This window comes from Moschus berezovskii, chromosome 2 (genome assembly GCF_049115385.1).
Source record: "Moschus berezovskii isolate FMDL1 chromosome 2, NW_MosBer_1.0, whole genome shotgun sequence".
Taxonomy (NCBI): domain Eukaryota; kingdom Metazoa; phylum Chordata; class Mammalia; order Artiodactyla; family Moschidae; genus Moschus; species Moschus berezovskii.
Window position 1 is genome coordinate 1,284,341 of NC_142461.1, and position 12,902 is coordinate 1,297,242.

The window sequence follows — 12,902 nt, forward strand, 5'->3', positions numbered from 1 at the left end:
GGGCAGGCAGCGGAGCTGGCGCTGTTGTGCCTCCAGCACTTGAGGCTCCTGCCCGGTCACCCCTGCCCTCAGCCACAGGCCATCTCCATGCCGCCCGGTCCACGCTGCCCTCCCGTGAGAGCCGCCCTGGGCCTCCCTGCCACAGCCTGGGGACTCCGCTCAGAGCGTCTGCCTCTCTGCCCCCATTTCCTGGCCTGTTGTGGGAGCCCGGTTGGGCAGGGGGTCTGGGGCACGGCAGTGCTCAGGAGACAGCCGCCACGACCACTTCCCAGGCGATCGCTGTGTGATCTCATGGGTGGCGAGGGTCCTGGAGTTCGGGGCGGGCATTCTTGTGTTCGGGCAGCCTGGCCTCCGTGGAGTGATCGGCAGGATGGGGCAGTGGGAGCCCCGGGAAGGGGACTGAAGTCTGTGAAAGCCCCAGGGGCGCCTTCATACGTCTCTCCTCCTGCACTGGCCTCTGACGGGCGACGGGAAGCAGAGGGTGAGTGCCTTCCTGGGTCTAGCCGGGAGGGCGAGCCGCAGGTTCAGCATCTGGAGCTGGTCTCTGCCACCCCAGCGGAGCGCCTTCCATGTGTCTCATCACGCTCTGTCCGGGGCTCCCCGGATGTGTCCTTCTCGCTGTCGCTCCGCCTGTGTTTTCTCGGCTAAGCCCCTGTCTCTCCAGAGCCCCGGATGTGTCCTTCTCACTGTCGCTCCGCCTGTGTTTTCTCGGCTAAGCCCCTGTCTCTCCAGAGCCCCCGTGAGCCTGCACGGTCTGCAGCCAGGGGGGCTCCATGAGCCTTCCTCTCGGCCCTGGTCCTTCTGGGCAGAGGACCCCCGCGGGAGCTGAGGTCAACAGCTGGGCCGTGGCCCCTCCTCGGCAGGGACACCCCAGCCCCCGGGCTCCTTGGTGAGGTGCCCCGGGCAGATGCAGGTCCTCGGCTCCGTTCAGTGAGTGCGTCTCCGCGGTGGCCTGTTTGCGGGTCCCGCTGCGGCCCCTGAGAGGAAAGGAAGCGGCCAGCCTGGGCAGGGAGACAGTTCCGACAGGGGTGGCAGGCGTCCCAGGGTCACCTGTGCTCCTTGAAAACAGACTTCCTCCAGCGGCACACGTGAGCTCCCAGTTGTTCAGGATTGCGAGCCGGAGCGCAGGGCTGGGGGCTCTCTGGCTGCACCACGTGGCACGTGGGGGCCTGGTTCTCTGACCCTTGGCCCCTGCCTTTGAAGCGTGGAGTCTTAACAGCCAGACCACCAGAGAAGTACCCCGCACAACAGGTCTTTTTAATTTCATTTAAAAAATTACTTTTGGCTGTGCTGGTCTCCGCTGCCGCGTGCGGGCCCTCTCTGGTCGTGGTGGACTGGGGCTTGTCACTGCGGCCCCAGGCGTCACCTTGCTGTGGCTCCTCTTGCCGTGGAGCGCGGACTTGGGCGTGTGGGCGCAGACACTGTGGCTGAGTTGAGTGGGCTCAGTAGTTGTGGCGCAGGGGCTTAGCTTGTCTCGAGCTGCGTGGAGTTTTCCTGGACCGGGGATCAAACCCGTGTCTCCTGCCTTGGCAGGCGGACTCAACCACTGGACCGCCAGGGAAGTACCTTCTCCCCCGCAAAACTCACGGTTATTTTTTAAAACCAAGCTTGGGAAACACTGTATAAGATGAGTCTGCGGAGGCCTCGCGGAGCAGCAGGGTCTGGGTTTTGAAGGTTGAGCAGGAATTTGCTTATTGGTTCTGAGAGGCCTCACTGGAGGGAATAAACCGACCGAGCCAAGACCGAGAAACACAGAACAAGGGGCTCAGGGGCGGGCCTGAACTGGGGCGCTCAGGCCGGGCCCGAGCTGCTGAGACAGAAAGGTTGGCGGGGGGTTGGCAGGGGTGGGGGCTGGTCTCCCCTTCCCCTGCTGAGTGCAGCCCCCCCTCCCCTCCCCAGTCGCACTCTCCCTCCTGCGTCCAGCCTGCCCGGTCCTCGCCCTCCTGGCCGGATTTGTGACGATCAGAGAGGCTTGCTTGTGTATTTCTCCCGGCCTCATTCGGGCGAGTGGATGGAGCCAGTCACTGGAGTGGGAGGTGGGAGATGGTCCAGTGGTGAAGAACCCACCTGCCAGAGCAGGAGACGTTAGAGACCTGGGTTCGATCCCTGGGTCGGGAAGAGCCCCTGGAGGAGGGCATGGCAACCCCCTCCAGGATTCTTGCGTGGAGAATCCCATGGACAGAGGAGCCTGGTGGGTGACAGTCCATGGGGTCACGGGGTCGGACACAACACAAATAACTTAGCACGCGTGGCCAGTTTAGAGCTAGTGAGAAGGGCCAGGTGCAGGCAGCCTGGAGGACGACTTCCTGCTGGGCCTCTGGCTGGATGGACCTTGAACTCTAGAGGAAGGACAGACTGACAAGGGCTTGCTTAAATTAGAGCCTGGAAGACACCTGCTGTGGCGAGCAGGGCTGCTGAGGGTGGAGGCAAGTGTGAATCCGGCTGCTCTCGGGGGTTCCGGTCGCTGAACTTGACCTGCTTGGCGGGCACACCCGGAGCTGGGCTGGTCCTTTGCTTCTCTCTCTGACTGAATGTGCTTGAGAAACACTGCTTGGGGCCTTCTCTGGTGGTCCAGTGGCTAAGACTCTGAGTTCCCAATGCAGGGGGCCCAGGTTCGATCCCTGGTCGGGGAACTGGATCCCACATGCCGAAACTAAAGTTCCTGCGTGATGCAGCAGAGAGCCGGTGCAGCCAAATGAAATACTAACAAACAAAAATAAATACTGAAAAAGCACAGCCTGCTTCTGGCCATTCTGTGCGGCGTCACCAGAAGGAGCCGCGTTCGGGCGGGTCTGCCTGCCTGTCCAGCGCTGGCGGTTGCTGTGAGAGAGCAATGATGCCCAAGAGTAGAAAGTCTCCTCTAAGCCCCAACCCCCACGTGGAGGGCTGTGAACGGCGCCGTGACGACCACGGCCAGGCACGTCTGCAGCTACACCCTCACGCACCGCAGCCCCGGGTTCAGGGGCACAGGGTCTCGGTGGGGTGGGCGGTAGGGGGTGGACTGGGACGGTGGCACGTGGCAGGCTGGGGGTGAGCTCTGGTCCACCAGCCGGTTTCACCCTTTCTGCACCGCCTTGCAGCTACTGTCTGCTCCGACCTGTGGTGTTATTTAGCCTTTTTAAAAATGAGACTGCTTGGGTCGTCCCTAGCAGCCCAGTGGTTAGGACTCTGGCTTCCACGGTGGTGGCTGGGGGTCTGAGCCCTGGTTGGGGAGCTCAGAACCGAGATGCTCATGGCCAAAAAACCAAAACATGAAAGAGAAGCAATATCGTAACAAATCCAATGGACTTGAAAAATGGTCCACGTAAAAAAAAAAAATCTTAAAAAAATGAGAACGCTTATCTTCATCTTCCCTCCTTGTAATGCTCACTGTAGAAAAGCTCAAAAATTCAGAAAAGTGGGAAGAAAGTGGGAAGAAAACCTGTGGAACCCTGCCACCCTAGCGAGCACTGTTCATACCCCTTGGTGTGTTTCCTCTGTCTTTTCCTGCCCTGAGCTTTAGGAACCCAGTGGGAATCCCTGGATGTGGGCGATCCGAGCCGCTCTTGGTTTTCAGTCGACTTCCCTCCCCAGCCAGGCCGCCTCTTCTTTCAGAGACCGCCCCGGCAGGAAGGTTCTGGGTCGCTTTTCAGCGAGAGGCTTGTTTTAGGGGCATCACAGCACATTTCTCCTGGCTCAGCCTCCCACCCTGAAGCTTCCAGGCCACGCGCAGCTCAGGGGAGGCCTTTAAAAAAATAAACAAGGGAGAAGCCAAGCAACCCCACCTTCTTCCTCACGCTCACACCTACGCCCGGCTCCTGGCCCTGCCAGCTTGTGGCGTCCTCCAGGGGAGGGAGGGTACTGTCCTGCCCACTTTACGGGGATGTAGCCCAAAGCTCTGGGAGGCCAAGGGGAGGCCTGGGGCCCCACCGCATGGGTGAGGCGGAACCCCACCTGCAGATGGGTCTGACTTCGCCTAGGTCCCTGCAGCTTGAAGCCCTTGGGTTCCCCCCCAGCCTCCTCCAGCGTCTCTTACGCTCCTGGGGCGAGGGATCCAGACGCACGGTCCCAGTCACTGGTCCCGTTTAGGTGGTGACATCAAGGATGGGCATCTTGGCACCGACCGAGCCTGCCAGGGCTCTGTGGCTGAGCTCGGGTGCTGCTGGGAGTCCCAGGGGCCAGGTAACAGGACCCAACTTTATAGGCGAGGACATTGAGGCTCAGCTCACCTGCCAGTGGAAGAGAGACTTCCAGCCTGGGTCCTAAGGCAGAGCTTGGTCATCACAGCCTGTGCCCAGCCTGCTAAAGACAGCTGAAGAACGGTGGGTCCCAAGGACCCTTCCAAGAGTGTTACCTGTGTTTACTCTTAATTTTCTTGAGAACCCCATGAAGTCGGTCCTTTTTAATCCCCATTTTGCAGATGCATAAACTGAGGCCCAGAGGTGGTGTTAAATAGCTCATCCAGGTGTGATAGCCCCTGAGCAGGGGGACCTAGGCAGTATCAGGTAGCCTTGAACTTTCTGCTGACTGCTGTGCCAGGAGGGTCTCCCGCAGGGCCCCTGGCTGCTCTGACCAGCCCTCCTCACTCACTCATCCTGAGCCCTGGCACACATGTGCAGAACGATCGCCGCAGGCTCTGGGTGTGCCGGGGGCTTGCTGGTGTGTGTCTTTGCCCAGGGAAGAGAGAAGTGAAAATAGGTGACTGTTTGGCTACTCGAGTTAATCATTGTGCCTTGGACTGCGTGCTAGGTTGCTTCAATCGTGTCTCACTGTTTGCAACCTTATAGACGGTAGCCCACCAGGCTCCTCTGCCCATGGACTTTCCCAGGCAAGAATACTGGAGTGGGTTGCCATTTCCTCCTCCAGGGCATCTTCCCGACCCAGGGATTGAGCCCACATCTCTTAAATCTTCCCTAACCCTTTGCTGAGAGTTTTCAGCATGGGACTGAAAGACGCAGTCACACACTTTGTGGAGAACAGTTGGCTTTTAATCAGAAAGAAAAGTGCAATTTTCTGACCCAGCCCATCCTGGCCAGGAGGGTACCCCACAGGTTCATGCATCCATGGCTCAAGGCCAGGTGCATGGAGAACGGTTTATAGCATCAAAGCCTGGAGACAACCTCGGGGTCCACTCAGGGATTATGTCAATCATGGTAGACACCCACCCCCAGTACTCAGCAGGCATTAAAAACGTGAGACTGATGTCTATGTACTCTGCTGTTCTGAAATGATCTTGGAGCTTCTCCAGCAGAAACAGTGGTTGCTAGGGCTTCCCGGGTGATGCAGTGGTTGAGTCTGCTGTCCCTCTGCGGGGGTTGTGGGTTCAATCCCTGGTTGCAGGGCTCCTGATAGGTCCCCACATACTGCATGTGGCCTAAAAGGAGGCGCTGCTGAGTGAAGTGAATCAGACTGGGAAAGACAAATATGTAATGTCACTTATATGCGAAATCTTAAAAAACTGACACAAATGAATTTTTACAGAACAGACGTAGACAGCAAACTTATGATTACAAAGGGGAAAGCGGGGGTAGACAGATAGATCAGGAGTTTGAGGTTGACACACTTCTGTGTATAAAATGGGCTTCCCTAGTGGCTCAGGGTAAAGAGTCCACCTGCAGGCAGAAGACAATGCAAGATCCCCTGGAGAAGGAAATGGCAACCCACGCCAGTATTCTTCCCTGGAGAATCACATGGACAGAGGAGCCTGGTGGGTTACAGTCCGTGGGATTGCCAAGAGTCGGACCCGACTGAATTGACTTAGCGTGCACGCACATGTATTAAATACATAAGCAATCTGTATGGTATAGGGAACATTCGATATCTTGTCAAAACCTATAATGGAAAAGGATCTGAAAAAGAATAGATACACACACACACAACTGAGTCACTTTGCTGTACACTGGAACATTGTAAATAAACCATGTGTGTGCTAAGTTGCTTCTGTTGTGTCTGATTCTTTGCGACCCTATGGACGGTAGCCTGCCAGGCTCCTCTGTCCATGGGATTCTCCAGGCAAGAATACCGGAGTGGGTTGCCATTTCCTCCTCCAGGGCATCTTCCCGACCCAGGGATCGAGCCCACATCTCTTAAGTCTGCTGCATTAGTGGGTGGGTTCTTTACCCCTAGTGCCGCCTGGGAAGCTGTAAATAAACTTCAATTTAAAAAAAAGTGGTTGTACCACAGGGTATGCAGTGTGCTTCCTTCTGTATAAAGCAAGGCACAGATACAGATAAACAGGCTGATGCATACACGGCGTAGTTCCGGAAGGATTCACAAACGTGTAGCAGCAGTCACTCCTGGGGAATCTGAGAGACTGACTTTTCATTGTACAGCCTCAGCCTCTGTGTTGTTTGGACTTTGAGAGACAGTGGAACACGGTGGTTATATAATGAGCACACGCGGGGGTCCATGGACAGGGTTCATGCCCTGGCTCTGCCGGTCACTAGCTGTGTGATCTTGGGCTACTTTACTCAACTCCTGTGGGCCTCATTTTTGTCCTAATTTGGATGGATAGATGTTAATATTTTTAAAGCGCTCAGAATAAGGTCTGAGGTATAGTGGGCACTGCATGGATGTTTGCTATTATTAATCAGTTGCTATTTACGTGCATTCTGTCTTTACTTAGGAAGCCAGCTAAGGTAAACAGAGGCTTTAGGATTGGAAAGGAAAAGAGGCAGGCAGCCAGTCTGCGGCAGGCACTGATTAGAAAGGAGGGTTTGGAGCTTTCCCTCCAGGGTCGAGCTCCTCCTTCACAGGGACGTCTAGACAACGTACTTCGGCTCAGACTTGGGCGCAGAGAGGGAGTGGGGACAGCTTGGCGGGGCGTGCCTGGCAAGGTTGCTCCAGGGCCCAGGAAGCCCAGGGGAGGCTCTGGCGGCTCGGTCAGGGCCTCCTCCACCACCAGGCCTAGAGATGCTGCCCCCCTGCTCTGAGCACTTGGGGTTCTGCCCCGATCTGGAGCCACCTGCCTCCACGAAGCCCTTCCCTTCCCTCATACCCACGTGCCCGCTGGCCAAGCTCGGGGGCAGCGCAGGGGGAGACAGAGAGAGAGTGATGGCCTTTGGTGGGTCCAGGGGTGGCCCCAGGGCGCCCGTGGTGACCGGGCAGCCAGGAGCAGGAAGCGTCCGGCTGCGCCCATGACCCTTCAGGCTGATCCGGCTTCTGGAACGGAGCTGAGCGCCATCCTGGCGTCTGTGGCTGGAGCTCCCTTGCCGGCCAGAGGGGCCACCTGCGAGCCCAGCTCGGCGGCGCGGGCTGGGCACAGGGAGGCCTGGGGTGGCAGGGCCTCCCGGGCGGCGGGTGGCCGTCCTGCAGCTGCTGGTCTCTCTGCGTGTTAATGATTGACCGCACTCGCGTCGTCCTGGGCTCCCGAAGCTGCTGGGAAATGGGCTGAGAGTGGCCGGCTGACGTGCACCCGTGGGTCGCGAGCCAGTGGCCCCTCTCTATGGCTGGACCTTTGGCCTTGAACGCCCTCTAATCAGATTCCTGGCCTTCTTTTCGCAGGCAAGCAGCTGGACGGTGCTGGTCTGAGCTGGGCCCTGTCTGATGGCTTCCTCCCGTGCCCCGCAGGCTGCCGTAGGTATGGTCCTCTCGTCCAGCGTCCTGCCCAGGGCCTCGGACCCCGGGGTGATTCTGGCCCCACTCTCAGTTAGCTGGGTGCCCTTGGGCCAGTGGCCTCCGCAACGGGGAAATGATAGGAAGTGGGCTCTGGGTGAGGGTTGGAGATGCCTTGCCCGTCCACCCGAGGGCCCCTGAGGAGATGAGCAGAACCCCCGGGACTGCGGCGTCCTTGGGGGTAAAACTAAGTAAGAACTGCGAGTAGGAGGTAGGGGCTGGGGGGCTGCCCACCCACCTCCACCTGCTGAAGTTCTGAAGCCAGGCCGTCTAGCCGTGGTGGGGTGGCCAGAGTTGGCAAAATAAAAAAAAAAGGAAAAATACATATTTATGCTGAAAAAATTTTCTTCATAGAAATTCAGTTTGATGTCCTGTATTTTTCCGTGGCAATCCAAACACTGGGGCCTCGGACGCTGCTGGCAGATCTGGATCCTGGAGGAACTAGGCTCGAGCCGTCTGCCCTCTGGGCCCAGCCTCCCATCCTCTTGTTCTTCCTGGGGGGCGGCCGAAGGCAGAATGGTAGCAAGCAAGGGCTGCTTCTCAAGTCCAACCCTGTGGCTGCCACCGAGGGCCCAGCGCAGGGGCTGGGTGTCTCTCTGGCTGTCTCATCACCCACGAGCATGGTGTTACTAATGACAGCCTCTCCCATGTGATTGCAGGGTGTAGGTACAGGTGGGGCTCCCGCATGTGCTAATCAATGGCTCACTGCCTGGGAAATGTTATCACTGGGGCGTGGGCAGGCTCTGAGCCCCAGGGCCGAGCCAAGGAGGAATCTTTTCCCCCTTGAACCTCCGTGTCCTTCTCCGCAGGGTAGGGGACCAGCATGATGGGCCCGCGTCCTCCATAACGTGGGCTGGCTTCCTGGGTCCCGGCCCCCTGGACTCTCTGGGGGCTCACTGAAGGGGAATGTCGAGGAGCATCACAGGCGTGTGTGGCTCCCCCCAGTCCCGCTGTCTGTCTGTCTGGATGGGGAGAGCTCCGGTCAGCTCTCAGTCACCCAGGGATGGGCCGTCTGACTTTCCTCCTGATAAGGTGCCACGGCTGGCTGTCTGGGTCTCAGGACCCTGGGAGCAGTCTGGGGAAAGGGGCATTTCCTGATTCGTGGCTTTGAGTTCCAGGATGTGCCTGCTCCCCGTCTTCAGCACCCTGCACCCTTTCTCCTCCACACCAAGGGGCCAGACGTGCAAACTGAGAGCAGAATTACTTTATGATGAGATCCATTCAGTCTCAGTAAGCGAACATTTGCTGGGTGTATGTGATGTTGCGGGCTGATGCCTGGCTGTAGCAGGCCGTTGGCCACTCTCTCCGATTCTCTGAGAGCTCCGCACTGTCTTTCCAAATAAATTCACCCCCACCTCCTCGCAGCCGCCTTCTCACCCCGCCACCCTCGGTCTCATGCTCGCTTTGACGGGCCCCTCACTGTTCTCTGCTCCTGCTGTGGCCCCGGCCGCCCCCCAACCTGAGCCTGTCAGGCCCTTGCTCACCCTTTCAGGCCCTGCACAGGGGCAGCCTGGTGCCAAAGCTGTGCCCCAGGCCCTGGCACGCTCAGGCCCCCTCCTCTGTTTAGCGCTGACTCCGTCTTTGGGGTTTTATGTTTTCTCTGGTCAGATCTGCCTGCTCACCCTGCAGTGAACTCCTTGACATGGAGGGACATGTCTTACTTTTGTTTCAATCTTCTGGCCCAGGGGCTCCTGGGAACAGTTCACTGGATACTGTACAATCTATATGGTCTGATCAGTCCATCCTAAAGGAAATCAGTCCTAGATATTCATTGGAAGGACTGCTGCTGAAGCTGAAACTCCAATGCTTTGGCCACCTCATGCGAAGAACTGACTCACTAGAAAAGACCCTGAGCTGGGAAATATTGAAGGCAGGAGGAGAAGGGGATGACAGAGAAGGAGATGGCTGGATGGCATCACTGACTCGATGGACATGAGTTTGAGTGAACTCCGGAAGTTGGTGATGGACAGGGAGGCTGGTGTGCTGCGGTTCATGGGGTCGCAGAGTCAGACACGACTGAGCGCCTGAACTGAACTGAACTGACCTGATAGATTGCTGGGCTGACCGAAGCTATTTGTATTTTTTTAATTTTTAAAGTTTAGTATTTACTTGGCTGCCTTGGGTCTTAGTCACGGCACGCGGGCTCTCTGTCGTGTCAGGCAGGAACTTCTGTTGTGACACGTGGACTCTCTCGTTGTGGCGATTGGGCTCAGTTGCTCTGCAGCAGGTGGAAGCTTAGTCCCCTGACTGGCTGCATTGCAGTGTGGATTCTTAACCTCTGTACCACGAGCGAAGTCCTGCTGTCTGTACTTAGGTGGCTCGGTAAAGAATCAGCCTGCCAATGCAGGAGACCCTGGAGATGCTGCTTCGATCCCTGGGTGGGGAAGATCCCCTGGAGGAGGGCATGGCAACCCACTCCAGTATTCTTGCCTGGAGAGTCCCTTGGACAGAGGAGCCTGGGGGGCCGCAGTCCGTGGGGTCACAGAGAGACACTGAGCTCCTGAGCAGCAACAGCAGCAAAGAGAGAAAATACAAACGTGCCCGAAGCCCCTGGACACAGCCTGGGGCTGGGCCTGGCCTGCGGATGCGGAGGCGGCCTCCACCCACCCGGGGCCAGGGCCTGGGCTAGACAATAATAGTCATCAGGCAATGCCTGGGGCTTCCCAGGCGGGTCAGTGAGTAAAGAATCCGCCTGCAGTGCAGGAGACACGGGAGATGCGGGTTTGATCCCTGGGTCTGGCAGATCCCCTGGAGGAGGCAACGGCAGCTCACTGCAGTGTTCCTGCCTGGAGAGCCCCACGGCAGAGGAGTGTGGAGGCCTACAGCCAGAGTCGCGCAGACTCGGACACGCCTGCGTGAGCCCGCACGGCGACAGTGGTGATGGTGGAGAAGCTCCGCCTGCGAGCCCCGGCCTCCCAGGGCTGCCTTACTTTGTGCCTGTTCAGCCCTCCTCCCAGCCCTCCAGCAGGCACTTACTGTTGCTGTTTTCCTTGGGCAGATCAGGAAACTGCAGCCTGAGGGCGAAATCGCGCAGCCCTCACGCAGCAGCCGGAATTCGGGAGAGCTGTGGTCTGAGCCCAGGGTGGTCACTGCAGTGGCGCGGGCCGCCTGCAGAGGGAGCCCTCCCCACTGTCCACCCAGCGGGCTCAAGCGGCAGGACCGTGGGCCCTGAAGCCTCCTTGATCAGGACAGCTCTCACTCTGGTAGCCCAGAAATAGTCGTGGGCAGGGACTTCGTGGTCACTTATTCCAGTATTTTTAAAAATAACTTTTTGTGTTTATTTACTTTTGGCTATGCTGGATCGTCATGGCTGTGCAGGCTTTCTTCTAGTTAAGGCGAGCCGAGGCCTCTCCCAAGTGTTGGTGTGTGGGCATCTCTGTCTCTTTTAAATTTTGTTTCTGTGCTCACACCTGTGCTGGCCTTCCTTGCTGTGCGGGCTTCTCTAGTTTCTGGGCACAGGCTTCCCCTGCAGTGGCTCCTCTTCGTGCGGAGCACAGGCCCTGTCGGGCTTTAGCAGTTGAAGCTGCAGAGGCTTCGTTGCTCTGTGGCATCTTCCCAGGCCAGCGATTGAGCCCATGTCCCCCGCATTGGCAGACGGAGTCTCAACCACGGGACCACCGGAGGTGTCGGGGGCTCCTCGTCGTGGCGGCTTCTCTGGTTGTGGAGCGCCGGCTCTAGGGCGCGCAGACGTCAGTAGTTGCTGTGCAAAGGCTCAGTAATTGGGGCTCTCGGGCTCCAGAGCACAGGCTCAGTAGTGTGGCTCCCGGGCTCCAGAGCACAGGCTCAGTAATTGGGGCTCCCTGGCTCCAGAGCACAGGCTCAGTAGCTGGGGCTTCCGGGCTCAGTTGCTCCACGGCATGTGGGATCTTCCCACACCAGGGACTGAACCCACGTCTCCTGCACTGGCGGATTCTTTATCACTCAGCCACCGGGAAGCTGTATTCCAGTGTTTTCAAAAATCTTTTAAAATTGCAGCCCACAGACCTGCCATAGGAGCGTCTGTGTGTAGTCAGCAAGTCCTTATTCCGTGCACTGCTGGGCCCAGTGAGTGAAATGCCTGCCCTCAGGAGGTGGCGCCCTAGCAGAGGAGACAGACAGAAAGGCAGGGAAAAGTACAGCCTGCCACGCGCTGATAAGGGCCGCAGAGATAAGTAAAGCAGGCAAGACACATCGGGAGCCCCAGGTGTCACTGTGGGCAGTTCTGGTCCTGGCAGCCTCGGTGGGAGGTGACAGGTGGTAAATAGACCTGGAGGCCCCCGAGGGCGGGAGATGCTCTCTGGGGCAAGGGCAGCCTGGACCCCAGGACTGAGGTGCAAATGTCCCTGCTTGTGAGGCAGCAGCAGAGCGGACACTCGCGTGGTTCAGCAAGGAGGGCCACGCGGCTGCAGGGGAGTGAGTGGGGAGAGTGGTAGGAGGGTCTGCGCTACACACTGTGTATATGTGTGTGCTCTATGCATAAATCCAGAACGGAAGGGTTGACAGCAGCATCAAAAGTAACACCACATGTGAATTTATTAATAGTGTGGTGGTGGCTGAGTCGTCAAGTCAGGTGTGACTTGATGGACTGTAGCCCGCCAGGCTCCTCTGTCCATGTGATTCTCCAGGCAAGAATACCAGAGTAGGTTTGTCATTTCCTTCTGCAGGGATCTTTCCAACCCAGGGATCGAACTCAGGTGTTTTGCACTCAGGCAGGTCTCCTGAAATGCAGGCGGATTCTTTACCTACTGAGCCACCAGGGAAGCCTATTCGTATCATAAAATTTTACAAAATATCTTCAGTAAGCTTTTCATAAAGCAAAAAGCTTCCTGGGAGCCCCCTAATTGATTTTATGACCAACCAGTGGATTGAGAACCGTTTAAAGATTACTAATCTGGCCTCTGACGCAGCCTCTGGATTTCCTCTTGAATTCATCATCATGGGCCCAAGAGTGCAGGGGCTCAAGAGAGACTTCCAGGAGGCCACTGGGCTGAGTGGAGAGTGGGAACCAAGGCAGGTCAGGGTTCAAACCTGGCTCCCCACTTTCAGCTGGATGACTGGGTGCTTTGTCTCACCTCGAGAAATTTCTGTGGCCTCGTGTAAAGCGGTGGGGAGTTGGGAGGCTTCAGCAAGAGTTGCGTGGATTCATCTCAGGCCCTGAGTGTTTGCTTCTCCACCTCTGGGGAAGGAGCTCGTGCCCCTGGCCATGTCACCGCTCAGAGGAGTCCACCCCGATGGCCTGGGCCTGAGGGTCCCCAGAGCTCCCAGGAGCAAGGCCTGCACCCCCGCCTTGCTGGTCTTGTTTCGGTCATCACGCCCGGGAGTCGGGGAGG

The 12,902-nt window shown here is 57.8% G+C and overlaps 1 protein-coding gene across 12 annotated transcripts in view; it reads left to right on the forward strand.

The window, feature by feature from the left end:
* ARHGEF10L (Rho guanine nucleotide exchange factor 10 like) overlaps positions 1–12,902 on the forward strand; it is a 166,326-nt gene that overhangs the window by 45,400 nt on the left and 108,024 nt on the right. For all 12 annotated transcript variants that reach the window (XM_088842970.1, XM_088842978.1, XM_088842972.1 and 9 more), the window contains exon 2: positions 7,483–7,558. In XM_088842970.1, coding sequence (XP_088699096.1) covers positions 7,525–7,558 — 34 coding nt within the window. In that variant the 5' untranslated portion in view covers positions 7,483–7,524. The remainder of the gene's footprint in view (positions 1–7,482; positions 7,559–12,902) is intronic.